Source organism: Somniosus microcephalus, unplaced genomic scaffold (assembly GCF_052327205.1).
Source record: "Somniosus microcephalus isolate GS21.2 unplaced genomic scaffold, FLI_Smic_1.0 scaffold218, whole genome shotgun sequence".
Lineage (NCBI taxonomy): Eukaryota > Metazoa > Chordata > Chondrichthyes > Squaliformes > Somniosidae > Somniosus > Somniosus microcephalus.
The window spans coordinates 193,342-221,012 of record NW_028225405.1 but is presented as its reverse complement, the minus strand read 5'-3'; the positions used below and the strand labels follow the sequence as shown (position 1 = coordinate 221,012).

At 51.4% G+C, this 27,671-nt stretch overlaps 1 protein-coding gene across 1 annotated transcript; it reads right to left on the bottom strand.

The window, feature by feature from the left end:
• Positions 1–255: 255 nt before the first annotated feature.
• LOC147082039 (uncharacterized) lies at positions 256–27,671 on the bottom strand. Its single transcript, XM_085980508.1, has 2 exons — positions 27,567–27,671; positions 256–1,526 (listed from the first exon to the last, which is right to left on the bottom strand). The coding sequence occupies exons 1-2, from the start codon at positions 27,659–27,661 to the stop codon at positions 677–679; spliced, it is 945 nt and encodes a 314-aa protein (XP_085836634.1). The 5' UTR covers positions 27,662–27,671; the 3' UTR covers positions 256–676.

The window sequence follows — 27,671 nt, the reverse complement described above, 5'->3', positions numbered from 1 at the left end:
TTGACCAGGATTGTACCAGGGATGAGGGACTTCAGTTATGTGGAGAGATTGGAGAAGCTGGGATTGTTCCCCTTAGAGCAGAGAAGGTTAAGAGGAGACCTAATAGAGGTGTTCAAAATAATGAGGGGCTTTTGATCGAGCAAGTAGGGAGAAACTGTTCACTCTGGCAAGTGGGTCGGTAACCAAAGGTCACAGAGTTAAAATAGTTGCTAAAAGAACTAGAGGGAAATGAGGAGAATTGTTTTCACACAGAGGGTTGTTAAGATCTGGGACGCACCATCTGAAAGGATGCTGGAATCAGGTTCCACAGGAACTTTCAAACAGTAATTGGACATGTACTTGAAGAGGACTAGTTTGCAGAGTTCTGGGGATAAAGCTGGGGTTTGGGACTAAATTGGACAGCTCTTTCAAAGAGCCGGCACAGACAGGATGGGCCGAATCACCTCCTTCTGTGCTGTTAGATTTGATGATCAGTGTGAACACGCTGGTGTCCCTTAAGGCTCTTAGAGCTTTTAAAGCTCTTCCCACAGTCAGAACATTTAAAGGGTCACTCGTCAGTGTGAACAAGCTGGTGTGCTAAGAGGGTGGAGGACCGAGTGAATCCCTTCCCACATTCAGAGCAGGTGGTTTCTCTCCAGTTTGTAGGTGTTGGTGTCTCTTCAGCTCCCTGGAGCTTTTAAAGATCTTCCCAGTCAGAACATTTAAAGGGTCTCTCTCCAGTGTGAACAAGCTGGTGTGCCAGCAGGTGGGATGACTCAATGAATCCCTTCTCACACACGAAGCAGGTGAAAGGCCTCTCACCAGTGTGAACTCGCTGGTGTTTCTTCAGATCCCTGGATCTTTTAAAGCTCTTCCCACAGTCAGAACATTTAAACGGCCTCTCATCAGTGTGAGCTCGCTGGTGTTGCTTCAGATGCTGGGGGCTTTTAAAGCTCTTCCCACAGTTAGGACACTGAAATGGTCTCTCATCTTTGTGAACAAACTGGTGTTCCTTCAGTTCCCTGGCGCTTTTAAAGCTCTTCCCACAGTCAGAGCATTGAAATGGTCTCTCATCAGTGTGAACAAGCTGGTGTCGCTTCAGATCCCCAGTGCTTTTAAAGCTCTTCCCACAGTCAGAACACTGAAAGGGTCTCTCCCCAGTGTGAACTCGCTGGTGTGTTTGCAGGGGGGATGAACAAACAAATCCCTTTCCACACACGGAGCAGGTGAACGGACTGTCCCTGGTGTGACTGCGCCGTTGAACTTCCAACGTAGACGGGGAACTGAATCCCTTCCCACCGTCCCCACCTTTACCCGGTTTCTCCCCGGTGTGACGGTGTATGTGTCTCGCCAGGTCAGGCGATCGGCTGAATCCGCGTCCACACACCGAACACATGTGCGGTTTGTCATCGCTGCGATCGCTGCTTTCTCCTTCCATGTGCAAAGGCCGATGATATTCAGGTCCTGATGAATCCAGCGACTCTGTCAGATGTTGACGTAATGTTTGGTCTGAGCTTCCCGCCTGTAACTGCTCCACTTCTATAACCCTGTAAATTGAGATCAGAAAAGGATCAGAGGCAAACTGTTGTTTAATTTTCCCCTTTCCGAACCTAGGGGCAGTGAAGCTGATTTTCAGGCTCCAGCTGCTGCACAGGTTGGTTGAAAGGATCAGCAGTGATGGTGGCTGTAATACCCATAAGCCCCAATGCTCCAGAAAGCACTCTGTTGACTCTGAGTCCTGCGCATGTGCTCATGGCCCCCACGCTCTCCCTCCTGCTCCACAATCGCCCGTCCCGATTGGTCCACAACGCGCATGCTCAGCGCACAAAACCCCGCGGTTGGAACATCGGGCGCACATGCGGAGCCGCAACATCTGGTACGCGTGAGCGGCTCAGGTGGGGGCGAGTCGGTGTTTCGCCTCAGCTGCCAAGGAGGTGCGCATGTGCAGGACGACCCAACATTCCTCCTGTCAGCAATCACTCCCTCGTTTCTTTAATAAAAACAGAAAATGCTGGAAATACTCAGCAGGTCAGGCAGCATCTGTGGAGAGAGAAACAGAGTTAACGTTTCAGGTCAATGACCTTTCGTCAGAACTGCTTGTTCTTTAGTGTCAGCCAGTGACTCAGTGGGTAGCACTCTCGCCTCTGAGGCACAAAGTTGTGGGTTCAAGTCCCACTCCAGAAACTTGAACATTGAATGGCGGAGCAGGCTCGAGGGGCCAAATGGCCTACTCCTGCTCCTATCTTCTATGTTTCTATGTAAGTTTAGGGACCCTCCATGTTGACTTTGTCCGATCCTGTCACTGTTTTCCAAGTGCTCTGCTATTACATCCTTTATAATGGACTCTAGCATTTTCCCCACTACCGATGCCAGGCTTACCGGTCTATAATTCCCCATTTTCTCTCTCCCACCCTTTTTGAATAGTGGGGTAACATTAGCTACCTGCCAATCCATGGGTACTGTTCCAGAGTCTATCGAATTTTGGAAGAGGACCAGCAATGCATCTACTATTTCTAGGGCCACTTCCTTAAGTACCCTAGGATGTAGATTATCAGGCCCTGGGGATTTATCGGCCTTCAATCCCATCAATTTCCCGAACACCATTTCCCTACAAATACTGATTTCATTCAGTTCCTCCCTTTCATTTAGACCCTATGTTCCCCGACATCTCTGGGAGGTTATTTGTGTCCTCCTTTGTGAAGACAGAACTAAAGTATGTATTTAGGACCAGGACCAGTGCAAGATAGATTAAGGCGATACTTAGTACAACTAAATCAGGAGGTACAAGCACTAAATAAAGTAGTAAGGAACCAACAACAGATTAAAGATCTAGAAAGGCAGAATGCTGGACTTAAACCAGACGAGTTGCCCAGAATCGGTCAACAAGTAATGACGCAAGTTATCGGAAGAAAGGGAATGGGGCCCGTTGGATGGGGCCATGTACTGTATTAATGACAAGTGATACGTGTGTTTGTCTACAAGAACCGATGGGTATGCGATGGAAGCAATGGACCCAGGTGAAACCATTTAACACTAAAGACCCCCATTCTACCCTCTCCTCTAGGGGAAAGAGCTCGGAAGACGACCAGACCTCTGTTTAAATTACAGATAAACATGGATCCAGTCGACCCTTTATATCAGAGGGTCCGTCTCGGGGAGTGTGGTAAACCACTGTTATACCTGTCTGTGTCTGTATGTGTATTCCACTAGGTACAGGTCTGGACATGCCTCGGCTGACTCCTCCCACTATTCCAGGTATATAAGTGACTACCTCCCAGTCCCTTAGTATTCTGGACGGGTCGACCACTCGAGACTAGACCTTCATTCTTTAGTTAATAAAAGCCTGGTTGTTACTCGCTTAACCTCAGTCTTTTGAGTAATTGATGGCGCATCAATTTTATTAACTAAATTTTTTATAATGGAGAAGATCCTCACACCAGCATGCCTGGACCTGGACAGTCGGGAAGCGGACGCTTCCACCAAGTTTGCTCACTGGCTCATGTGCTTCGAGGCATTCCTGACTGCCTCCACTGCGGTCGTAACGGATGCGAACAAACTGTCTGTCCTGATCTCCAAGGTGAACCACCGAGTGTACTCAGTCATCCGGGACGCGACCTCGTACACAGCCGCCCTCCAGCTCCTCAAGACCCAGTACACGCGCCCTGTGAACGAAGTTTACGCCAGGCACCTCCTGGGGAGTCGCAAGCAACAACCTGGGGAATCGACTGAGGAATACCTCCAAGCACTGTCCGTGCTTGGCCGGGCCTGTGGATGTAAGGCGGTAACGCCCACTAAGTATACGGAGGAACTGATCCGGGATGCCTTCGTAGCGGGCCACAGGTCCAACTACACCCGACAGCGACTGCTGGAGCAGAGTGACCTCACCCTCGACAAAGCCTCCGAAATTGCACTAACGCTGGACGCAGCCTACCGGGGCATGGATGCCTACTCCTCTGCACCGTGGACGCCGCGGGGAACGACAACCTGGGACACGGTAGGACAGCCCCATAGCACCGTGCCACCCCAGCCACAGCCCAACAATGGCCCAACCACCGCAGCAGTGTCCCAAAGTCAGACAGCAGTATCCCAAGGCCAGAAATGCTACTTCTGTGGCCAGGCCAAACACCCCAGAGCGCGCTGCCCGGCGAAGAATGCGACCTGCTCGGGCTGCGGGAAAAAGGGACACTACGCTAGCGTCTGCAAGGCCAAAGCCACCCCGAACGCCAGCAGCGCCGCGTGTGGGCCGTGCGAGCCGCCATCTTGGGCCCCCAACAGCGCCGCGTGTGGGCCGCCATCTTGGGCTTCCCCAGCCATGTGCGAACCACCGCAGCAGCAGCCATCTTGGACGACTCCAGCCACATGGGAATCATGGACGCCGCCATCTTGGACACCAGCCGGGACACAGCAGGCCGCCAACCCCTCCCCACCTGATACCCGCAGCGACACACCGACCCCTACGCTGGCCTCTGTGACGCTGGACCAAACGAGACCGCACCAACTAGCTCGGTCCAAAATGGATGTTAAGGTAAACGGCCATGCAATAAACTGCCTTTTTGACTCCGGGAGCACAGAGAGCTTCATCCACCCCGACACGGTGCGGCGTTGCTCTCTCCCAGTCCTGCTTGCGCACCAGCAGATTTCTATGGCCGCTGAGTCCCAGTCAGCGGACATTGGCGGCTACTGCGTGGTGACACTAGTAGTAGACGGGACTGTGTTCAATAATTTTAAACTCCTGGTCCTGCCCCAACTTTGCGCTGCCGTTCTACTGGGGTTGGATTTCCAATGCCACCTCAAAAGCGTTACGATGGCCCCCTCCCCCCACTCACAGTCCGCAGCCAGCAGCCTCCAAATTGCCCGCCGCGCACCAGATGCAACCTCTCCACACTCAGAGTCCCACCCCCCCCCCTCACTGTTTGCTAACCTCACCCCCGACTGTAAGCCCATCGCCACAAAGAGCAGGCGATACAGTGCCGGGGACAGGGTTTTCATCAAAACCGAAGTGGAGCGGCTCCTGAAGGAGGGGATTATTGAGGGCAGCTCCAGCCCCTGGCGAGCCCAGGTTGTGGTCGTTAAGACCGGCGAGAAGCAGCGCCTGGTCATCGACTACAGCCAAACAATAAACCGCTACACCCTGCTGGACGCCTACCCACTCCCCCGCATAGCTGACATGGTCAACCAGATCGCGCAGTACCGCGTCTTTTCGACCATTGACCTGAAATCAGCGTACCACCAGCTCCCCATCCGCCCCGAAGACCGCCAGTATACTGCTTTTGAGGCAAACGGCCGCCTCTATCACTTCCTTAGGGTTCCCTTTGGCGTTACCAACGGGGTCTCCGTCTTGCAAAGGGAGATGGACCGGATGGTCGATCAAAATGCGCTGCAGGCCACTTTCCCTTACAATGTGACCATCTGCGGCCATGACTTGCAGGACCATGACGCAAACCTCGAGAAATTCCTCCGCACCGCCCAACTCCTGAACCTGACGTATAACAAGGAGAAGTGCATATTCCGCACAGACCGCCTCGCCAGCCTTGGCTGTGTTGTGGAACACGGAGTCATTGGTCCCGACCCCGACCGGATGCGTCCCCTTATGTAACTCCCACTGCCCCACTGCCTAAAAGCTCTGAAGAGGTGCCTAGGGTTTTTTTCCTACTACGCCCAGTGGGTCCCCTACTATGCAGACAAAGCCCGTCTGCTGATCAAATCCACCTCTTTTCCCCTGATGGCAGAGGCCCGCTCGGCCTTCCACCGTATCAAGGAGAACATTGCCAAAGCCACCATGCACGCAGTGGACGAATCCATCCCCTTCCAGGTGGAAAGCGATGCGTCCGACTTCGCTCTGGCCGCCACCCTTAATCAGGCGGGGAGACCTGCGGCATTCTTCTCACGAACCCTCCAGGGCCCGGAGACCAGACACTCCGCGGTCGAGAAGGAGGCCCAGGCTATTGTGGAGGCTGTGCGTCATTGGAGGCACTACCTGGCCGGAAAACGATTTACCCTGCTCACTGACCAGCTTTCAGTTGCTTTTATATTCAACAACAAGCAGAGGGGCAAAATCAAAAATGACAAGATCTTGAGGTGGAGAATCGAACTTTCCACCTACAATTACGAGATCTTGTACCGGCCTGGGAAGCTCAATGAACCCCCAGATGCCCTATCGCGTGGCACCTGCGCCAGCGCGCAGATCGATAGGCTGAGGGCCCTCCACAATGACCTCTGCCACCCGGGGGTCACCAGGTTCTTCCACTTCATCAAGGCCCGCAACCTGCCTTACTCCATTGAGGAGGTCAGGACCATGACCAAGAACTGCCAAGTCTGCGCTGAGTGCAAACCGCACTTTTATAGACCAGACAGAGCCCACCTGATAAAAGCCACTCGCCCTTTCGAATGCCTGAGCGTCGATTTTAAAGGGCCTCTCCCCTCCTCCGACCGCAATGTGTACTTCCTCAACATCATTGACGAGTACTCCCGTTTCCCGTTCGCTCTCCCCTGCCTGGACATGACCAGTGCCACGGTCATTAAATGTCTGAACAGCCTCTTCACCATGTTCGGTTTCCCCAGCTATATCCATAGCGACCGGGGCTCATCGTTTATGAGCGACGAACTCCGCCAGTACCTGCTCGCTAGGGGTATAGCCACAAGCAGGACCACCAGTTACAACCCCCGGGGGAACGGACAGGTGGAAAGAGAGAATGCAACAGTTTGGAAGGCCGCCCTACTAGCCTTAAAGTCTAGGGGCCTTCCGACCTCCCGCTGGCGGGAGGTGCTCCCCGATGCGCTCCACTCGATTCGGTCACTGCTCTGCACTGCCACCAATGCCACCCCTCACGAGAAAATGTTTGTCTTCCCAAGGAAGTCCACATCGGGGACAGCGTTACCGCCATGGCTGACGTCCCCAGGGCCGGTACTACTGAGAAGACACGTGAGGACCAATAAAACGGACCCCCTGGTCGAGAGGGTCGACTTCCTCCACGCCAACCCCCAGTACGCTTACATTGCGTACCCGGACGGGCGGGAGGACACAGTCTCCATACGAGACCTCGCACCCTCGGGGACCGCTGTAACCCACTACCCATTACCACCCCACCCCCCACGACACCCTCGGGGACCGCTGTAACCCACTACCCATTACCACCCCCCCCACGACCCGATATCCAACCCCAGCAGCCGGCTCGCCTTGGACCGTCACCCACGAGGACTACACTCCAGTGCCCCAGCCTACACGGGACGCGACGCCGGAAGCTACACCACCCCTGCCGTCGCCACGTCGATCACAGCGGCAGACAAGACCTCCGGAGAGACTCCAATACACGAACTTTTAAATACACTTCACCCCGCCGGACTCATTTTTAAACAAGGGGTGAATGTGGTAAACCACTGTTATACCTGTCTGTGTCTGTATGTGTATTCCACTCGGTACAGGTCTGGACATGCCTCGGCTGACTCCTCCCACTATTCCAGGTATATAAGTGACTACCTCCCAGTCCCTTAGTATTCTGGACGGGTCGACCACTCGAGACTAGACCTTCATTCTTTAGTTAATAAAAGCCTGGTTGTTACTCACTTAACCTCAGTCTTTTGAGTAATTGATGGCGCATCAGGGAGAAGAAGCTCTCCCGGTTTACCCTCACACCCGAGAACTCATTTTTAATGTGGAAGCAAGTCATCCTCGGTTCCGAGGGACTGCCTAAGAAGAAGAAGATATAATTGGTGTAAGACCTCTTTACTCCTGTACTCAAATCCTCTTGTATGAAGGCCAGCATACCATTTGCCTTCTTAACCGCCTTTCACGACCACCGGACGTCCCAAAGCGCTTTACAGCCAATGAAGTACTTTTGAAGTGTAGTCCCTGTTGTAATGTGGGAAACGCGGCAGCCAATTTGCGCACAGCAAGCTCCCACAAGCAGCAATGTGATAATGACCAGATAATCTTTTTTCGTCATGTTGATTGAGGGATAAATATTGGGCACAAAACACCGGGGATAACTTCTTCGAAATAGCACCACAGGATCTTTTACGTCCACCTGAGGGGGCAGACGGGGGCCTCGGTTTAACGTCTCATCCGTAGGACGGCACCTCCGACACTGCAGCGCTCCTTCATTGTTGCCCTTCCGACAATGCGGCTCTCCCGCAGCACTGTCCCTCCGATGGCGCAGCGCTCCTTGAGCACTGCCCCTCCGACAGTGCGGCGCTCCCTCAGTGCTGCCCCCCCGACAGTGCGGCGCTCCATCAGTACTGCCCCTCCGACAGTGTGGCGCTCCCTCAGTACTGCCCCTCCGACAGTGCGGCGCTCCATCAGTACTGCCCCCCCGACAGTGCGGCGCTCCCTCAGTGCTGCCCCCCCGACAGTGCGGCGCTCCATCAGTACTGCCCCTCCGACAGGGTGGCACTCCCTCAGTACCGACCCTCCGACACCGCGATGCTCCCTTAGTACTGCCCCTCCGACAGTGTGGCACTCCCTCAGTACTGACCCTCCGACAGTGCGAAGCTCCCTCAGTACTGCCCCTCCGACAGTGCGGAGCTCCCTCAGTACTGCCCGTCCGACAGTGCGGCACTCACTCAGTACTGCCCCGACAGTGTGGCGCTGCCTCAGTATTGCACCCCCGACAGTGCGGCGCTCCCTCAGCACTGCCCTTCCGACAGTGCAGCGCTCCCTCAGTACTGCCCCTCTGACAGGGCGGCGCTCCCTCAGTACTGACCCTCCAACAGTGCGGTGCTCCCTCAGTACTGCCCTGCCGACAATGTGGCGCTCCCTCAGTATTCAGCCTCCCGGCTGTGCAGCGCTCCCTCAGCACTGCTCCGACAGTACAGCGCTCCCTCAGCACTGCCCTACCGACAGTGCGGCGCTCACTCAGCTCTGCCCCCCCGACAGTGCGGCGCTCTCTCATTACTGCCCCTACGACAATGCGGTGCTCCCTCTGTACTGCCCCTCCGACAGTGAGACGCTCCCTCAGTACTGCCCCTTCGACAGTGCGGCGCTCCCTCAGTACTGCCCCTTCGACAGTGCAGTGCTCCCTCAGTACTGCCCCTTCGACAGTGCAGCGCTCCCTCTGTACTGCCCCCCCGACAGTGCGGCGCTCCCTCAGTACTGCCCCTCCGACAGTGCGGCGCTCCCTCAGTACTGCCCCTCCGACAGTGCGGCACTCCCTCAGTACTCCCCCGCCGACAGTGCAGTGCTCCCTCAGTACTGCTCCTCCGACAGTGCAGCGCTCCCTCAGTACTGCTCCTCCGACAGTGGAGCTCTCCCTCAGTACTGCCCCTCCGACAGGGCGGCGCTCCCTCAGTACTGCCTCTCCGACAGTGTGGCGCTCCCTCAGTACTGCCCCTACGACAGTGTGGCACTCCCTCAGTACTGACCCTCCGACAGTGCGGCGCTCCCTCAGTACTGCCCCTCCGACAGTGCGCCGCTCCCTCAGTACTGCCCCGCCTACAGTGCAGCACTCCCTCAGTATTGCCCCCCCCGACAGTGCGGCGCTCCCTCAGTACTGCCCCGCCTACAGTGCAGCACTCCCTCAGTATTGCCCCCCCGACAGTGCAGCGCTCCCTCAGTACTGCCCCTCTGACAGTTCAGTGCTCCCTCAGTACTGCCCCTCCGACAGTGCGGCACTCCCTCAGTACTGCCCCGCCGACAGTGCAGCGCTCCCTCAGTACTGCTCCTCCGACAGTGCAGCGCTCCCTCAGTACTGCTCCTCCGACAGTGCAGCTCTCCCTCAGTACTGCCCCTCCGACAGGGCGGCGCTCCCTCAGTACTGCCCCTCCGACAGTGCAGCTCTCCCTCAGTACTGCCCCTCCGACAGGGCGGCGCTCCCTCAGTACTGCCCCTCCGACAGTGTGGCGCTCCCTCAGTACTGCCCCTACGACAGTGTGGCACTCCCTCAGTACTGACCCTCCGACAGTGCGGCGCTCCCTCAGTACTGCCCCTCCGACAAAGTGGCGCTCCCTCAGTATTCGCCCTCCGACAGTGCAGCGCTCCCTCAGTACTGCCCCTCCGACAGGGTGGCGCTCCCTCAGCACTGCCCCTGGAATACTGCATACAGTTTTGGTGTCCATACTTAAGAAAAGACATACTTGCTCTCGAGTCAGTACAAAGAAGGTTCACTCGGTTAATCCCGGGGATGAGGGGGTGGTCATATGAGCAGAGGTTGAGTAGATTGGGACTCTACTCATTGGAGTTCAGATGAATGAGAGGCGATCTTATTGAAACATATAAGATTGTGAAGGGGCTTGATCGGGTGGATGCGGTGAGGATGTTCCCAATGATGGGTGAAACTAGAACTAGGGGGCATAATCTTCGAATAAGGGGCTGCTCTTTCAAAACTGAAATGAGGAGAAACTTCTTCACTCAGAGGGTGGTAGGTTTGTGGAATTTGCTGCCCCAGAAAGCTGTGGAAGCTACATCATTAAATAAATTTTAAACAGAAATAGATAGTTTCCTAGAAGGGAATTAAGAGTTACGGGGAGCGGGCAGCAAATTGGACATGAGTCTAGGTTCGGAATGGTCATGGCCCTGTGGGTAGTAGAGTGGGCCCAGGGGCCGTGTAGCCTGGTTCTGCTCCTACTTCTTGTGTTCTAATTCTGTGTTAGATTTCAGGAGATGATTTTATTCCTGTTCCTGGCTGGGTGGAGATCGCCTTTACAGAAGGCAAGTACTGTAGAAAATACAGGGACAGAGTGATCTCCTGGACGAGTTTCGATCGCCTAGATGGGTCGGAGAGGAATTTCCCAGATTTTTCCTCCCAAATTGGCCATTGGGTTTTTTATCTGGTTTTTCGCCTCTCCCGGGAGATCACATGGGTTCGGGTGGATGGAGAGGGATAGAAGATTTGAGGTTAGGATCAGATCAGCCATGATCTTATTGAATGGTGGAGCAGGCTCGAGAGGCTGAATGGCCTACTCCTGCTCCTATTTCTTATGTTCTTATGTAACAGTGCGGCGCTCCCTCAGTACTGCCCCCCGACTGTGCAGCGTTCCCTCAGCAATGCTCCTCCAACAGTGCGGCGCTCCCTCAGCTCTGCCCCCTCCGACAGTGCGGCGCTCCCTCAGCACTGCCCCTCCGATAGTGCGGCGCTCCCTCAGCACTGCCCCTCCGACAGTGCGGCGCTCCCTCAGCACTGCCCCTCCGGCAGTGCGGCGCTCCCTCAGCACCGCACTGGAGTGTCAGCCTCGCTTTTTATGCTCAAGTCCCCGGAGCGGGATTTGAACCCACAACCTTCTGACTCTGCTATCCACTGAGCCACAGCTGACTCCAGTCTTTCACACAGTTTCATCATAACTTCCTTGCTTTTTGCACTCTACACCTCTGCAAATGCAGGGGAGTTATGATGAATTGTTAAACAGTTTTTTTTGCAGAGTGACCAAGGCTGTCTGTAGGAATCAATTTTGCATTTGAAAGAAGCTTGTATTGTGAAGCTTGTGCGAGAATCGGCGGGAATCGTGGGCTGAGCGGCTGTATAAAGGCTCCCGAGACCCAGGTAAGGCCTCAGTGCGAGAATCGGCGGGAATCCCGGGCTGAGCGGCTGTATAAAGGCTCCCGAGACCCAGGTAAGGCCCCAGTGCGGGAATTGCGGGCTGAGCGGCTGTATAAAGGATCCAGAGACCCAGGTAAGGCCTCAGTGTGAGAATCAGCGGGAATCGTGGGCTGAACGGCTGTATAAAGGCTCCCGAGGCCCAGGTAAGGGCTCAGTGCGAGAATTGGCGGGAATCGCGGGCTGAGCGGCTGTATAAAGGCTCCAGAGACCCAGGTAAGGCCTCAGTGTGAGAATCGGCAGGAATCGCGGGCTGAGCGGCTGTATAAAGGCTCCCGAGACCCAGGTAAGGTCTCAGTGCGAGAATCGGCGGGAATCGCGGGCTGAGCGGCTGTATAAAGGCCCCAGAGACCCAGGTAAGGTCTCAGTGTGAGAATCAGCGGGAATCGTGGGCTGAGCGGCTGTATAAAGGCTCCCGAGACCCAGGTAAGGCCTCAGTGCGAGAATCGGCGGGAATCGCGGGCTGAGCGGCTGTATAAAGGCTCCCGAGACCCAGGTAAGGGCTCAGTGCGAGAATCGGCGGGAATCGCGGGCTGAGCGGCTGTATAAAGGCCCCCGAGACCCAGGTAAGGCCTCAGTGTGAGAATCAGCGGGAATCCCGGGCTGAGCGGCTGTATAAAGGCCCCAGAGACCCAGGTAAGGCCTCAGTACGAGAATCGGCGGGAATCGCGGGCTGAGCGGCTGTATAAAGGCCCCAGAGACCCAGGTAAGGCCTCAGTACGAGAATCGGCGGGAATCGCGGGCTGAGCGGCTGTATAAAGGCTCCCGAGACCCAGGTAAGGCCTCAGTGCGAGAATCGGCGGGAATCGCAGGCTGAGCGGCTGTATAAAGGCCCCAGAGACCCAGGTAAGGCCTCAGTGCGAGAATCGGCGGGAATCGCGGGCTGAGCGGCTGTATAAAGGCCCCAGAGACCCAGGTAAGGCCTCAGTGCGAGAATCGGCGGGAATCGCGGGCTGAGCGGCTGTATAAAGGCTCCCGAGACCCAGGTAAGGTCTCAGTGCGAGAATCGGCGGGAATCGCGGGCTGAGCGGCTGTATAAAGGCCCCAGAGACCCAGGTAAGGTCTCAGTGCGAGAATCGGCGGGAATCGTGGGCTGAGCGGCTGTATAAAGGCCCCAGAGACCCAGGTAAGGCCTCAGTGCGAGAATCGGCGGGAATCGCGGGCTGAGCGGCTGTATAAAGGCTCCCGAGACCCAGGTAAGGTCTCAGTGCGAGAATCGGCGGGAATCGCGGGCTGAGCGGCTGTATAAAGGCCCCAGAGACCCAGGTAAGGTCTCAGTGTGAGAATCAGCGGGAATCGTGGGCTGAGCGGCTGTATAAAGGCTCCAGAGACCCAGGTAAGGCCTCAGTGCGAGAATCGGCGGGAATCGCGGGCTGAGCGGCTGTATAAAGGCCCCAGAGACCCAGGTAAGGCCTCAGTGCGAGAATCGGCAGGAATCGCGGGCTGAGCGGCTGTATAAAGTCTCCCGAGACCCAGGTAAGGGCTCAGTGCGAGAATCGGCGGGAATCGCGGGCTGAGCGGCTGTATAAAGGCTCCCGAGACCCAGGTAAGGCCTCAGTACGAGAATCGGCGGGAATCGCGGGCTGAGCGGCTGTATAAAGGCCCCAGAGACCCAGGTAAGGCCTCAGTACGAGAATCGGCGGGAATCGCGGGCTGAGCGGCTGTATAAAGGCCCCAGAGACCCAGGTAAGGCCTCAGTACGAGAATCGGCGGGAATCGCGGGCTGAGCGGCTGTATAAAGGCCCCAGAGACCCAGGTAAGGCCTCAGTACGAGAATCGGCGGGGATCGTGGGCTGAGCGGCTGTATAAAGGCCCCAGAGACCCAGGTAAGGCCTCAGTGCGAGAATCGGCGGGAATCGCGGGCTGAGCGGCTGTATAAAGGCTCCCGAGACCCAGGTAAGGTTTTACCAATCTCCAGTCTCGGACCTCAGAGGGAAGGAGAGAGGTAAAAAGTAATCCAAGTGTGACGTCACCAGAAAGCGGATAAGTGATTGGTTGGTGAGTATTTCTCTCTTTTTTAAGCTTAAACTCTGTGGTTTATAGTTTCTAAGGTGCGATATTCATCATCTAGAATCGGGGCAGAGGGTATTTAAAAATAATATTAATAAATTTAATTAATTACATAGAATGGGAGATCAGGCGATGTGTTGCTGCTGCAATATGTGGGAGCTGGTGAACACCATTAATGCTCACGGTGATCACATTTGCAGTAAGTGTTGGCTGCTCGAGGAATTCCGGCTCCGTGTTGAAGAGCTGGAGTCCGAGCTTCAAACACTGAGACACATCAGGGAGGGGGAGAGTTGCCTGGACTCTGTGTATCAGGAGGTAGTCACACCAATTATTAGATTAATTAATTCAGATGTAGTCCGTGGCCAGGGTCAGGATGGTGTGACTAGAAGTGAGGCAGGTACGGGGATCCAGGAGGTAGTGTTGGAGGAGCCGCAGCCCTTGCTCTTGTCCAACAGGTTTGAGGCTCTTACTCCCTGTGAGGATGGGAACAGGGACTGCAGGGAGGATGAGCAACCCGGCCACAGCACCGTGGAGCGGGGGGCCATTCAAGTGGGGGGAGATAAAATAAATGTTGTAGTGGTAGGAGATAGTATCGTTAGGGGGATAGATAGAGTTCTTTGCAGCTGAGAGCGAGAGTCCCGAAGGCTGTGTTGCCTGCCCGGTGCCAGGGTTAAGGACATCTCCTCTGGGCTGGAGAGAAACTTGGAGTGGGAGGGGGAGGATCCAGTTGTCTTGGCCCATGTTGGTACCAACGACATAGATAGGACAAGGAAGGAGGTTCTGCTGAGGGAGTTTGAGCAGCTAGGGGCCAAATTAAAAAGCAGAACCACAAGGGTAATAATCTCTGGGTTACTACCTGAGCCACGTGCAAATTTGGCTAGGGTAAATAAAATTAGAGAGTTAAATACGTGGCTCAAAGACTGGTGTGGGAGAAATGGGTTTTGCTTCCTGGGACACTGGCATCAGTACTGGGACAGGAGAGAGCTGTTCTGTTGGGACGGACTTCACTTGGCCAGTGCTGGGACTAGAGTCCTGGCGAATCAAATAACTAGGGCTGTAGAGAGGGCTTTAAACTAATTAGTGGGGGGGAGGTTTTAAGAGAGCGAAAAATAAAAATGACAGCGGAGAAGGCAATAGAGCAAGGTAGCAGCGGGGGAATTAAAAACCAGAGCGTGTCAGGAAGGGACAGAATGTATAATGATAAAGATAAAGTAGTAAAAGGGGTAACAGCAGGAATAAATTGTCAGAAAACATATTTGAAAGTTCTTTATCTGAATGCACGCAGCATTCGTAACAAAATTAACAAGTTGACGGTACAAATAACTACACATGGGTATGATCTGGTGGCCATTACGGAAACATGGCTGCAAGATAATCATGACTGGGAACTAAACATACAAGGGTATTTGACAATTAGGAAGGACAGACAGGAAGGAAAGGGAGGTTGGGTTGCTATGTTAATGAAGGATGGAATTACTGCAATAGTCAGAAATGATATTGGGTCAAAGGATCAGGATAGTGAAACAGTTTGGGTGGAGATAAGGAATAATAAGGGGAAAAAGTCACTAGTGGGCGTAGTCTATAGGCCTCCTAACAGTTGCAAATCTGTTGGTCGGAGTATAAATCAGGGAATAGTTGGGGCTTGTAATAAGGGAACAGCTATAATCATGGGGGATTTTAACTTTCATATTGACTGGACTAATCAAATTGGGCATGGCAGCATTGAGGAAGAGTTCATAGAGTGCATTAGGGACGGGTTCCTTGAGCAATATGTAACTGAACCAACCAGGGGGCAGGCAATCTTAGATCTGGTCCTGTGTAATGAGACAGGATTAATAAAAAATGTCCTAGTAAAGGAGCCCCTTGGAATGAGTGACCATAATATGGTTGAATTCCAAATTCAGTTTGAGGGTGAGAGAGTTGGATCTCAAACCAGCGTACTATGCTTAAATAAAGGAGACTATGAAGGTATGAGAGTAGAATTGACTAAAGTGGACTGGGAAAACAGATTAAAGTGTAAGACGGTACAAGAGCAGTGGTCTACATTCAAGGAGAAATTTCACATCTTTCAAGATAAATATATTACACTGAGGAAAAAGGGGAGTAAAAGAAAAGACAGCCATCCGTGGCTTAGTAAAGTAATAAAGGATAGTATTCGACTGAAAACAAGGGCATATAAAGTAGCCAAATCTAGTGGGAGGATAGAAGATTGGGAAGCATTTAAAAGCCAGCAAACAATAACTAAAAGATTAATTAAGAAAGGGAAGATAGATTATGAAAGTAAACTAGCAAAATATATAAAAACAGATAGCAAGAGTTTCTACAGCTATATAAAAAGAAAAAGAGTGGCTAAAGTGAACGTTGGTCCCTTAGAGGATGGGACCGGGAAACTCGTGCTGGGGAACATGGAGATGGCAAAGACGCTGAACAAATATTTTGAATCAGTCTTTACAGTAGAGGACACTAAAAATATCCCAACACTGGACAAACAGGGGGCAATGGGGGGGGGGAGGAGCTAAACACGATTAAAATCACTAAGGAGATGGTACTCAGTAAAATAATGGGACTTAAGGCGGATAAATCCCCCTGACCTGATGGCCTACATCCTAAGGTCTTGAGAGAAGTGGCGGTAGGGATTGTGGATGCATTGGTGATTATTTTCCAGAACTCCCTGGACTCAGGAAAGGTCCCGGCAGATTGGAAAACTGCTAATATAACACCCTTATTTAAGAAGGGAAGTAGACAAAAAGCTGGAAACTATAGACCAGTTAGCTTAACATCTGTGGTTGGCAAAATGTTGGAGTCAATTATTAAGGAAACAGTAACAGCGCATTTAGATAAACATAATTTAATAGGATAGAGTCAGCATGGTTTTCCGAAGGGGAAGTCATGTTTGACAAATTTGCTCGAATTCTTTGAGGATGTAACATACAGGGTGGATAAAGGGGAACCGGTGGATGTGGTGTATTTGGACTTCCAAAAGGCATTTGACAAGGTTCCACACAAAAGATTACTGATCAAGATAAAAAATCACGGGATTGGGGGTAATATACTGGCATGGGTGGAAGACTGGCTATCTAACAGAAAACAAAGAGTTGTGATAAATGGTTCGTTCTCAGGCTGGCAATCAGTAACAAGTGGTGTTCCGCAGGGGTCAGTGCTGGGACCCCAACTCTTTACAATCTATATTAACGATTTGGAGGAAGGGACCGAGTGCAACATATCCAAGTTTGCCGACAATACAAAGATGGGAGGGAAAGCAGTGAGTGAGGAGGACATAAAAAACCTGCAAAAGGACATAGACAGGCTAAGTGAGTGGGCAGAAATTTGGCAGATGCAATATAATGTTGGAAAGTGTGAGGTTATGCACTTTGGCAGAAAAAATGAAAGAGCAAGTTATTATCTGAATGGAGAGAAACTGCAAAGTGCTACAGTACAAAGGGATCTGGGGGTCCTGGTGCATGAAACACAGAAGGTTTGTATGCAGGTGCAGCAGGTGATCAGGAAGGCCAATGGAATCTTGGCTTTTATTGCAAGGGGGATGGAGTATAAAAACAGGGAGGTCTTGCTGCAGTTATACTGGGTATTGGTGAGGCCACACCTGGAATACTGCGTGCAGTTTTGGTTTCCATATTTAAGAAAAGATATACTTGCCCTCGAGGCGGTTCAGAGAAGGTTCACTCGGTTGATTCCAAAGATGAGGGGGTTGACGTATGAGGAAAGTTTGAGTAGGTTGGGCCTCTACTCATTGGAGTTCAGAAGAATGAGAGGCGATCTTATCGAAACATATAAGATTGTGAGGGGGCTTGATCAGGTGGATGCGGGGAGGATGTTTCCACTGATGGGTGAGACTAGAACTAGGGGGCATAATCTTAGAATAAGGGGCTGCCCTTTCAAAACTGAGATGAGGAGAAACTTCTTCACTCAGAGGGTAGTAAATCTATGGAATTTGCTACCCCAGAGAGCTGTGGAAGCTGCAAAATTAAATAAATTTAAAATGGAGATAGACAGTTTCCTAGCAGATAAGGGAATTAGGGGTTACGGGGAGAGGGCAGGGAAGTGAACGTGAGTCGAGGTTCGGATCAACCATGATCCTATTGAATGGCGGAGCAGGCCCGAGGGGCCGTATGGCCTACTCCTGCTCCTACTTCTTATGTTCTTATGATCGGACAGTGTAGAGGGAGTGTTTGATGGGACAGTGTAGAGGGAGCTTTACTCTGTATCTAACCCGTGCTGTACCTGCCCTGGGAGTGTTTGATGGGACAGTGTAGAGGGAGCTTTACTCTGTATCTAACCCGTGCTGTACCTGCCCTGGGAGCGTTTGATGGGACAGTGTAGAGGGAGCTTTACTCTGTATCTAACCCGTGCTGCAGCTGCCCTGGGAGTGTTTGATGGGACAGTGTAGAGGGAGCTTTACTCTGTATCTAACTCATGCTGTACCTGCCCTGGGAGTGTTTGATGGGACAGTGCAGAGGGAGCTTTACTCTGTATCTAACCCGTGCTGTACCTGCCCTGGGAGTGTTTCATGGGACAGTGCAGAGGGAGCTTTACTCTGTATCTAACCCGTGCTGTACCTGCCCTGGGAGTGTTTGATGGGACAGTGTAGAGGGAGCTTTACTCAGTATCTAACCTGTGCTGTACCTGCCCTGGGAGTGTTTGATGGGACAGTGTAGAGGGAGCTTTACTCTGTATCTAACCCGTGCTGTACCTGCCCTGGGAGCGTTTGATGGGACAGTGTAGAGGGAGCTTTACTCTGTATCTAACCCGTGCTGTACCTGCCCTGGGAGTATTTGATGGGACAGTGTAGAGGGAGCTTTACTCTGTATCTAACCCGTGCTGTACCTGCCCTGGGAGTGTTTGACGGGACAGTGTAGAGGGAGCTTTACTCTGTATCTAACCCATGCTGTACCTGCCCTGGGAGTGTTTGACGGGACAGTGTAGAGGGAGCTTTACTCTGTATCTAACCCATGCTGTACCTGCCCTGGGAGTGTTTGACGGGACAGTGTAGAGGGAGCTTTACTCTGTATCTAACCCGTGCTGTACCTGCCCTGGGAGTGTTTGACGGGACAGTGCAGAGGGAGCTTTACTCAGTATCTAACCCGTGCTGTACCTGCCCTGGGAGTGTTTGATGGGACAGTGGCGAGGGAGCTTTATTCTGTATCTAACCTGTGCTGTACCTGCCCTGGGGGTGTTTGATGGGACAGTGTAGAGGGACCTTTACTCTGTATCTAACCCATGCTGTACCTGCCCTGGGAGTGTTTGATGGGACACTGTAGAGGGAGCTTTACTCTGTATCTAACCTGTGCTGTAGCTGCCCTGGGAGTGTTTGATGGGACAGTGTAGAGGGAGCTTTACTCTGTATCTAACTCATGCTGTACCTGCCCTGGGAGTGATTGATGGGACAGTGTAGAGGGAGCTTTACTCTGTATCTATCCCGTGCTGTACCTGCCCTGGGAGTGTTTGATGGGACAGTGCAGAGGGAGCTTTAGTCTGTATCTAACCCGTGCTGTACCTGCCCTGGGAGTGTTTGATGGGACATTGTAGAGGGAGCTTTACTCTGTATCTAACCTGTGCTGTACCTGCCCTGGGAGTGTTTGATGGGGCAGTGTAGAGGGAGCTTTACTCTGTATCTAACCTGTGCTGCACCTGCCCTGGGAGTGTTTGATGGGACATTGTAGAGGGAGCTTTACTCTGTATCTAACCCGTGCTGTACCTGCCCTGGGAGTGTTTGATGGGACAGTGTAGAGGGAGCTTTACTCTGTATCTAACCCGTGCTGTACCTGCCCTGGGAGTGTTTGATGGGACAGTGTAGAGGGAGCTTTACTCTGTATCTAACCCGTGCTGTACCTGCCCTGGGAGTGTTTGATGGGACAGTGTAGAGGGAGCTTTACTCTGTATCTAACCCGTGCTGTACCTGCCCTGGGAGTGTTTGATGGGACAGTGTAGAGGGAGCTTTACTCTGCATCTAACCTGTGCTGTACCTGCCCTGGGAGTATTTGATGAGACAGTGTTGAGGGAGCTTCACTCTGTATCTAACCCGTGCTGTCCCTGCCCTGGGAGTGTTTGATGGGACAGTGTAGAGGGAGCTTTACTCTGTATCTAACCTGTGCTGCACCTGCCCTGGGAGTGTTTGATGGGACATTGTAGAGGGAGCTTTACTCTGTATCTAACCCGTGCTGTACCTGCCCTGGGAGTGTTTGATGGGACAGTGTAGAGGGAGCTTTACTCTGTATCTAACCCGTGCTGTACCTGCCCTGGGAGTGTTTGATGGGACAGTGTAGAGGGAGCTTTACTCTGTATCTAACCCGTGCTGTACCTGCCCTGGGAGTGTTTGATGGGACAGTGTAGAGGGAGCTTTACTCTGTATCTAACCCGTGCTGTACCTGCCCTGGGAGTGTTTGATGGGACAGTGTAGAGGGAGCTTTACTCTGTATCTAACCTGTGCTGTACCTGCCCTGGGAGTATTTGATGAGACAGTGTTGAGGGAGCTTCACTCTGTATCTAACCCGTGCTGTCCCTGCCCTGGGAGTGTTTGATGGAACAGTGTAGAGAAACATAGAAACATAGAAGATAGGAGCAGGAGTAGGCCATTCAATGAGATCATGGCTGATCATCGAAATTCAGTACCCTGTCCCTGCCTTCTCCCCATATCCCTTGATCCCTTTAGCCTCAAGAAATATATCCAACTCTTTCTTGAATATATTTAATGAACTGGCCTCCACCGCCCTTTGTGGCAGAGAATTCCACAGGTTCACCACTCCCTGGGTGAAGAAATTCCTCCTCATTTCAGTCCTAAATGGCTTACCCCTTATCCTTAGACTATGACCCCTGGTTCTGGACTCCCCGGCCATCAGAAACATCCTTCCTGCATCTAGTCTGTCCAGACCTGACAGAATTTTATAGGTTTCAATGAGATCCCCTCTCAATCTTCTAAACTCCAGTGAGTATAAGCCCAATCGACACAATCTTTTCTCATACGTCATTCCTGTCATCCCAGGTATCAGCCTGGTGAATCTTCGCTGCACTCCCTCCATGGTAAGGTGACCAAAACTGTACACGATACTCAAGGTGTGGTCTCACCAAGGCCCTGTTCCTGTATTCGAACCCTCTTGCAACGAAGGCCAACATACCATTTGCCTTCTTAACCGCCTGCTGCACCTGAATGCTTACCTTCAGCGACTGGTGCACAATAACACCCAGGTCTCTTTGCACTTCCCCTTCTCCCAATCTATTGCCATTCAAATAATAATCTTTGCTTTACTCTGTATCTAACCCGTGCTGTACCAGCCCTGGGAGTGTTTGATGGGACAGTGTAGAGGGAGCTTTACTCTGTATCTAACCCATGCTGCACCTGCCCTGGGAGTGTTTGATGGGACAGTGTAGAGGAAGGTTCACTCTGTATCTAACCCGTGCTGTTCCTGCCCTGGGAGTGTTTGATGGGACAGTGTAGAGGGAGCTTTACTCCGTGTCTAACGTGTGCTGTACCTGCCCTGGGAGTGTTTGATGGGACAGTGTAGAGGGAGCTTTACTGCATGTCTAACGTGTGCTGTACCTGCCCTGGGAGTGATTGATGGGACAGTGTAGAGGGAGCTTTGCTCTTTATCTAACCCGTGCTGTACCTGCCCTGGGAGTGTTTGATGGGACAGTGTAGAGGGAGATTTACTCTGTATCTAACCCATGCTGCACCTGCCCTGGGAGTGTTTGATGGGACAGTGTAGAGGAAGGTTCACTCTGTATCTAACCCGTGCTGTTCCTGCCCTGGGAGTGTTTGATGGGACAGTGTAGAGGGAGCTTTACTCCGTGTCTAACGTGTGCTGTACCTGCCCTGGGAGTGTTTGATGGGACAGTGTAGAGGGAGCTTTACTGCATGTCTAACGTGTGCTGTACCTGCCCTGGGAGTGATTGATGGGACAGTGTAGAGGGAGCTTTGCTCTTTATCTAACCCGTGCTGTACCTGCCCTGGGAGTGTTTGATGGGACAGTGTAGAGGGAGATTTACTCTGTATCTAACCCATGCTGCACCTGCCCTGGGAGTGTTTGATGGGACAGTGTAGAGGAAGGTTCACTCTGTATCTAACCCGTGCTGTTCCTGCCCTGGGAGTGTTTGATGGGACAGTGTAGAGGGAGCTTTACTCCGTGTCTAACGTGTGCTGTACCTGCCCTGGGAGTGTTTGATGGGACAGTGTAGAGGGAGCTTTACTGCATGTCTAACGTGTGCTGTACCTGCCCTGGGAGTGATTGATGGGACAGTGTAGAGGGAGCTTTGCTCTTTATCTAACCCGTGCTGTACCTGCCCTGGGAGTGTTTGATGGGACAGTGTAGAGGGAGATTTACTCTGTATCTAACCCATGCTGCACCTGCCCTCACGAGCAAATTTGGCTAGGGTAAATAAAATCAGAATGTTAAATGCGTGGCTCAAAGACTGGTGGGGGAGAAATGGGTTTTGCTTCTTGGGACACTGGCACAAGTACTGGGACAGGAGAGAGCGGTTCCGTTGGGACGGACTTCACTTGGCCAGTGCTGGGACCAGAATCCTGGTGAATCGAATAACTAGTGCTGTAGAGAGGGCTTTAAACTAATTAGTGGGGGGGAGGTTTCAAGAGAGCTAAAAATGTCAGCAGAGAAGGCAATAGAGCAAGGTAGCAGTGGGGGAATTAAAAACCAGAGCGTGTCAGGAAGGGACAGAATATATAAAGATAAAGGTAAAGTAGTAAAGGGGGTAAAAGCAGGAATAAATTGTCACAAAACATATTTAAAAGTTCTTTATCTGAATGCACGCAGCATTCATAACAAAATAGACGCGTTGACGGTACAAATAACTACACATGGGTATGATCTGGTGGCCATTACGAAGACATGGCTGCAGGGTGACCATGACTGGGAAGTAAACATCCAGGGGTATTTGACTATTAGGAAGGACAGCCAGGAAGGAAAAGGAGGTGGGGTGGCTGTGTTAATAAAGGTGGAATCACTGCAATAGTGAGAAATGATATTGGGTCAAAGGATCAGGATAGTGAAACGGTTTGGGTGGAAATAAGGAATAATAAGGGGAAAAAGTCACTAGTGGGCGTAGTCTATAGGCCTCCTAACAGTTGCAACTCTATTGGTCGGAGTATAAATCAGGAAATAGTTGGGGCTTGTAATAAGGGAACAGCTATAATCATGGGAGATTTTAACTTTCATATTGACTGGACAAATCAAATTGGGCAGGGCAGCCTTGAGGAAGAGTTCATAGAGTGCATTAGGGACGGGTTCCTTGAGCAGTATGTTACTGAACCAACCAGGCTCTCTTGAAACCTCCTCGCCACTAATTAGTTTAAAGCCCTCTCGACAGCCCTAGTTATTCGATTCGCCAGGATTCTAGTCCCAGCACTGGCCAAGTGAACTCCGTCCCAACGGAACAGCTCTCTCCTGTCCCAGTACTGGTGCCAATGTCCCAAGAAGCAAAACCCATTTCTCCCACACCAGTCTTTGAGCCACGCATTTAACTCTCTGATTTTATTTACCCTAGCCAAATTTGCTCATGAGGGCAGGTAGCGCATGGGTTAGATACAGAGTAAAGCTCTCTCTACACTGTCCCAGGCAATCTTAGATCTGGTCCTGTGTAATGAGATAGGATTAATAAAAAATGTCCCAGTAAAGGATCCCCTTGGAATGAGTGACCATAACATGGTTGAATTCCAAATTCAGTTGGAGGGTGAGAGAGTTGGATCTCAAACCAGCGTACTAGGCTTAAATAAAGGAGACTATGAAGGTATGAGAGCAGAGTTGACTAAAGTGGACTCGGAAAATAGATTAAGGTGCAAGACGGCAAATGAGCAGTGGTGTACATTCACGGAGATATTTCACAACTTTCAAGAAAAATATATTCCACTGACTAAAAAGGGGCGTAAAAGAAAAGCCAGCCATCCGTGGCTATGTAAAGTAATAAAGGATGGTACCCGACTGAAAACAAGGGCATATAAAGTAGCCAAATCTAGTGGGAGGATAGAAGATTAGGAAGTATTTAAAAGCCAGCAAAGAATAACTAAAACATTAATTAAGAAAGGGAAGATAGATTATGAAAGTAAACTAGCAAAAAATATAAAAACAGACAGCAAGAGTTTCTACAGTTATAGAAAAAGAAAAAGGGTGGCTAAAGTGAATGTTGGTCCCTTAGAGGACGAGACTGGGAAGTCAGTAGTGGGGAACATGGAGATGGCAAAAACGCTGAACAAATATTTTGTATCAGTCTTTACAGTAGAGGACACTAAAAATATCCCAACACTGGACAAACAGGGGGCTATGGGGGGGGAGGAGCTAAATACGATTAAAATCACTGAGGAGGTGGTACTCGGTAAGATAATGGGACTTTAAAAAAAAAAAAATATATTCATTGATGGGATGTGGGCGTCGCTGGCTGGCTAGGCCTGCATTTAGTGCCCATCCCTAATTGCCCTTGAGAAGATGGTGGTGAGCCGCCTTCTTGAACCGCTGCAGTCCATATGGTGTAGGTACACCCACAATGCTGTTAGGAAGGGAGTTCCAGGATTTTGGCCCAGCGACAGTGAAGGAACGGCGATACAGGTCCAAGTCAGGATGGTGTGTGGCTTGGAGGGGAACTTGTAGGTGGTGATGTTCCCATGCGTCTGCTGCCCTTGCCCTTCTAAGTGGTAGAGGTCGCGGGTTTGGAAGGTGCTGTTGAAGGAGCTTTGGCGAGTTGCTGCAGTGCATCTTGTAGATGGTACACACTGCAGCCACAGTGCGCCGGTGGTGGAGGGAGTGAATGTTGAAGGTGGTGGATGGAGTGCCAATCAAACGGGCTGCTTTATCCTGAATGGTGTCGAGCTTCTTGAGTGTTCTTGGAGCTGCACTCATCCAGGCAAGTGGAGAGTATTCCATCACACTCCTGACTTGTGCCTTGTAGATGGTGGAAAGGCTTTGGGGAGTCAGGAGGTGAGACACTCGCTGCAGAATTCCCAGCCTCTGGCCTGCTCTTGTAGCCACAGTCTTTATATGGCTGGTCCAGTTCAGTTTCTGATCAATGGTAACCCCCAGGATGTTGATAGTGGGGGATTCAGCGATGGTAATGCCATTGAATGACTTAAGGTGGATAAATCCCCTGGACCTGATGGCTTACATCCTAGGGTCTTGAGAGAGGTAGCAGTGGGGATTGTGGATGCATTGGTGGTAATTTTCCAAAACTCCCTGGATTCAGGCAAGGTCCCAGCAGATTGGAAAACTGCTAATGTAATGCCCTTATTTAAAAAGGGAGGGAGACAAAAGGTTGGAAACTATTGACCAGTTAGCCTAACATCTGTGGTTGGTAAAATGTTGGAGTCCATTATTAAGGAAGCAGTAACAGGACATTTGGATAAGCATAATTTAATTGGACAGAGTCAGCATGGTTTTATAAAGGGAAAGTCATGTTTGACAAATTTGCTCGAATTCTTTGAGGATGTAACAAACAGGGTGGATAAAGGGGAACCAGTGGATGTGGTGTATTTGGACTTCCAAAAAGCATTTGACAAGGTGCCACACAAAAGATTACTACGCAAGATAAAAAATTATGGAATTGGGGGTAATATACTGGCATGGTGGAAGATTGGCTATCTAACAGAAAACAGAGAGTTGGGATAAATGGTTCATTCTCGGGTTGGCAATCAGTAACTAGTGGTGTTCCGCAGGGGTCAGTGCTGGGACCCCAACTCTTTACAATCTATATTAACGATTTGGAGGAGGGGACCGAGTGCAACATATCCAAGTTTGCCGACGATACAAAGATGGGAGGGAAAGCAGTGAGTGAGGAGGACATAAAAAACCTGCAAAAGGACATAGGCAGGCTAAGTGAGTGGGCAGAAATTTGGCAGATGGAATATAATGTTGGAAAGTGTGAGGTTATGCACCTTGGCAGAAAAAATCAAAGAGCAAGTTATTATCTAAATGGAGAGAAACTGCAAAGTGCTACAGTACAAAGGGATCTGGGGGTCCTGGTGCATGAAACACAGGTTAGTATGCAGGTACAGCAGGTGATCAGGAAGGCCAATGGAATCTTGGCTTTTATTGCAAGGGGGGTGGAGTATAAAAGCAGGGAAGTCTTGCTTCAGTTATACAGGGTACTGGTGAGGCCACACCTGGAATATTGCATGCAGTTTTGGTTTCCATATTTAAGAAAAGATATACTTGCTCTCGAGGCAGTTCAGAGAAGGTTCACTCGGTTGATTCCGGAGATGAGGGGGTTGACTTATGAGGAAAGGTTGAGTAGGTTGGGCCTCTACTCATTGGAATTCAGAAGAATGAGAGGCGATCTTATCGAAACATATAAGATTGTGAGGGGGCTCGATCGGGTGGATGCAGAGAGAATGTTTCCACTGATGGGTGAGACTAGAACTAGGGGGCATAATCTTAGAATAAGGGGCTGCCGTTTCAAAACTGAGATGAGGAGAAACTTCTTCACTCAGAGGGTGGTAAATCTATGGAATTTGCTACCTGAGATAGTTGTGGAAGCTGCGACATTAAATAAATTTAAAACGGAGATAGACAGTTTCCTAACTGATAAGGGAATTAGGGGTTATGGGGAGCGGGCAGGGAAGTGGACGTGAGTCTAGGTTCGGATCAGCCATGATCCTATTGAATGGCGGAGCAGGCCCGAGGGGCCATATGGCCTACTTCTGCTCCTACTTCTTATGTTCTTTTTCTCTTCACATATCTATAAAAGCTTTTACAGTCAGTCAGTTTTTATGTTCCCTGAAAACTTACTCTCATATTCTATTTTCCCCTCCTTTGTTGAATCCTAAACTGCTCCGAATCCTCAGGTTTACTGTTTTTTCTGCCCAATTTATATGTCCTCTCCTTGGATCTTATGCTATCCCTAATTTCCCTTGTTAGCCACGGTTGAGTCACCTCTTTAGTTTTATTTTTATGCCAAACTGGGATGAACAAATTCTGTAGTTCATCCATGCGGTCTTTGAATGTTTGCCATTGCCTATCCACCGTCAACCCTTTGAGTGACATTCCCCAATCAATCCCATCCAACTTGCTCCTCAGACCATCGTAGTTTCCTTTATTTAAATTTAGGACCCTAGTCTCTGAGTCAACAACTTGATTCTCCATCTTAATGAAGCATTCGATCATATTATGATAACTCCGACCCAAGGGGCCTCGTACAACAAGATTGCTAATTAATCCTTTCTCGTTACATAATACCCAGTCTAAGATGGCCTGATCTCTGGTTGGTTCCTCGACATATTGGTCCAGGAAACCATCCCGTAAACACTCAAGGAATTCCTCCTCCACAGTAGAGGACATGTGAGGGGGGGAGGGAGTCCCTTTAAATGTGGAGGAGGTGGGTGTCCCTTTAAATGTGGCGGGGTGGATGTCCCTTTAAATGTGGAGGTGGTGGGTGTCCCTTTAAATATGGATGGGGTGGGTGTCCCTTTAAATGTGGACGGGGTGGGTGTCCCTTTAAATGTGGAGAGGCGGGGCCGCGCATGCTCATTCGGCCCCACCACAAAACGAGGCTGCCAGTGCGCCTGCGCGGGGCCTCTGGGGAGAAGACGGAAGTCGGCCCGGGAAAGAGGCGAAATCAGCGGCCGGGTAAAGTAAAGTGTTGGGGAATCGATTTAAATGGAGGTGAGGGGGGAGCGGAGAGCGAGATTATAAAGTAAAATACCAGAAAAAACAAACCTGAGGGGCGGGCGGGACCTCCGTGGACGCCGAACGGAGCGGTTTGAACCGCGCGGGGTGGCGGAGTGAGCCGGAACATTGTGATTCTGACTGACGGGAGCTCTGACCAGTAGGAAGAGGGCTGAGCTGGGAGGACTGAACTGGGCGGCCTGGTCCTCCAACCAATGGCGGCGCGGCTAGGGGGCGGGACCTTCCCTCCCCGGCGCTGGGGCCTGGTTGTGACGTCATCACAGGAAGAGGCCATTCAGAGAAGGGACTGCAGCCGCTCAATCCACTCCGCTCGGTGCCGGGAGGGCGCTGGGACGGTACGGTTTGTACTTTCTTTTTATTTATCTCCTCGCCCGCGCTTCTCTCCGCTATATATAAAAAAAACCTTCATAAAACTCACTTTCCGCCGGTGATCCGGACTCGCGGTTGCCCGGGCCGACCCAGAATCGGAGGCCCTGCGCGGTTCAACTTCGAGAGCTGGGCCCGGCGGCGCATGCGGAGTAGG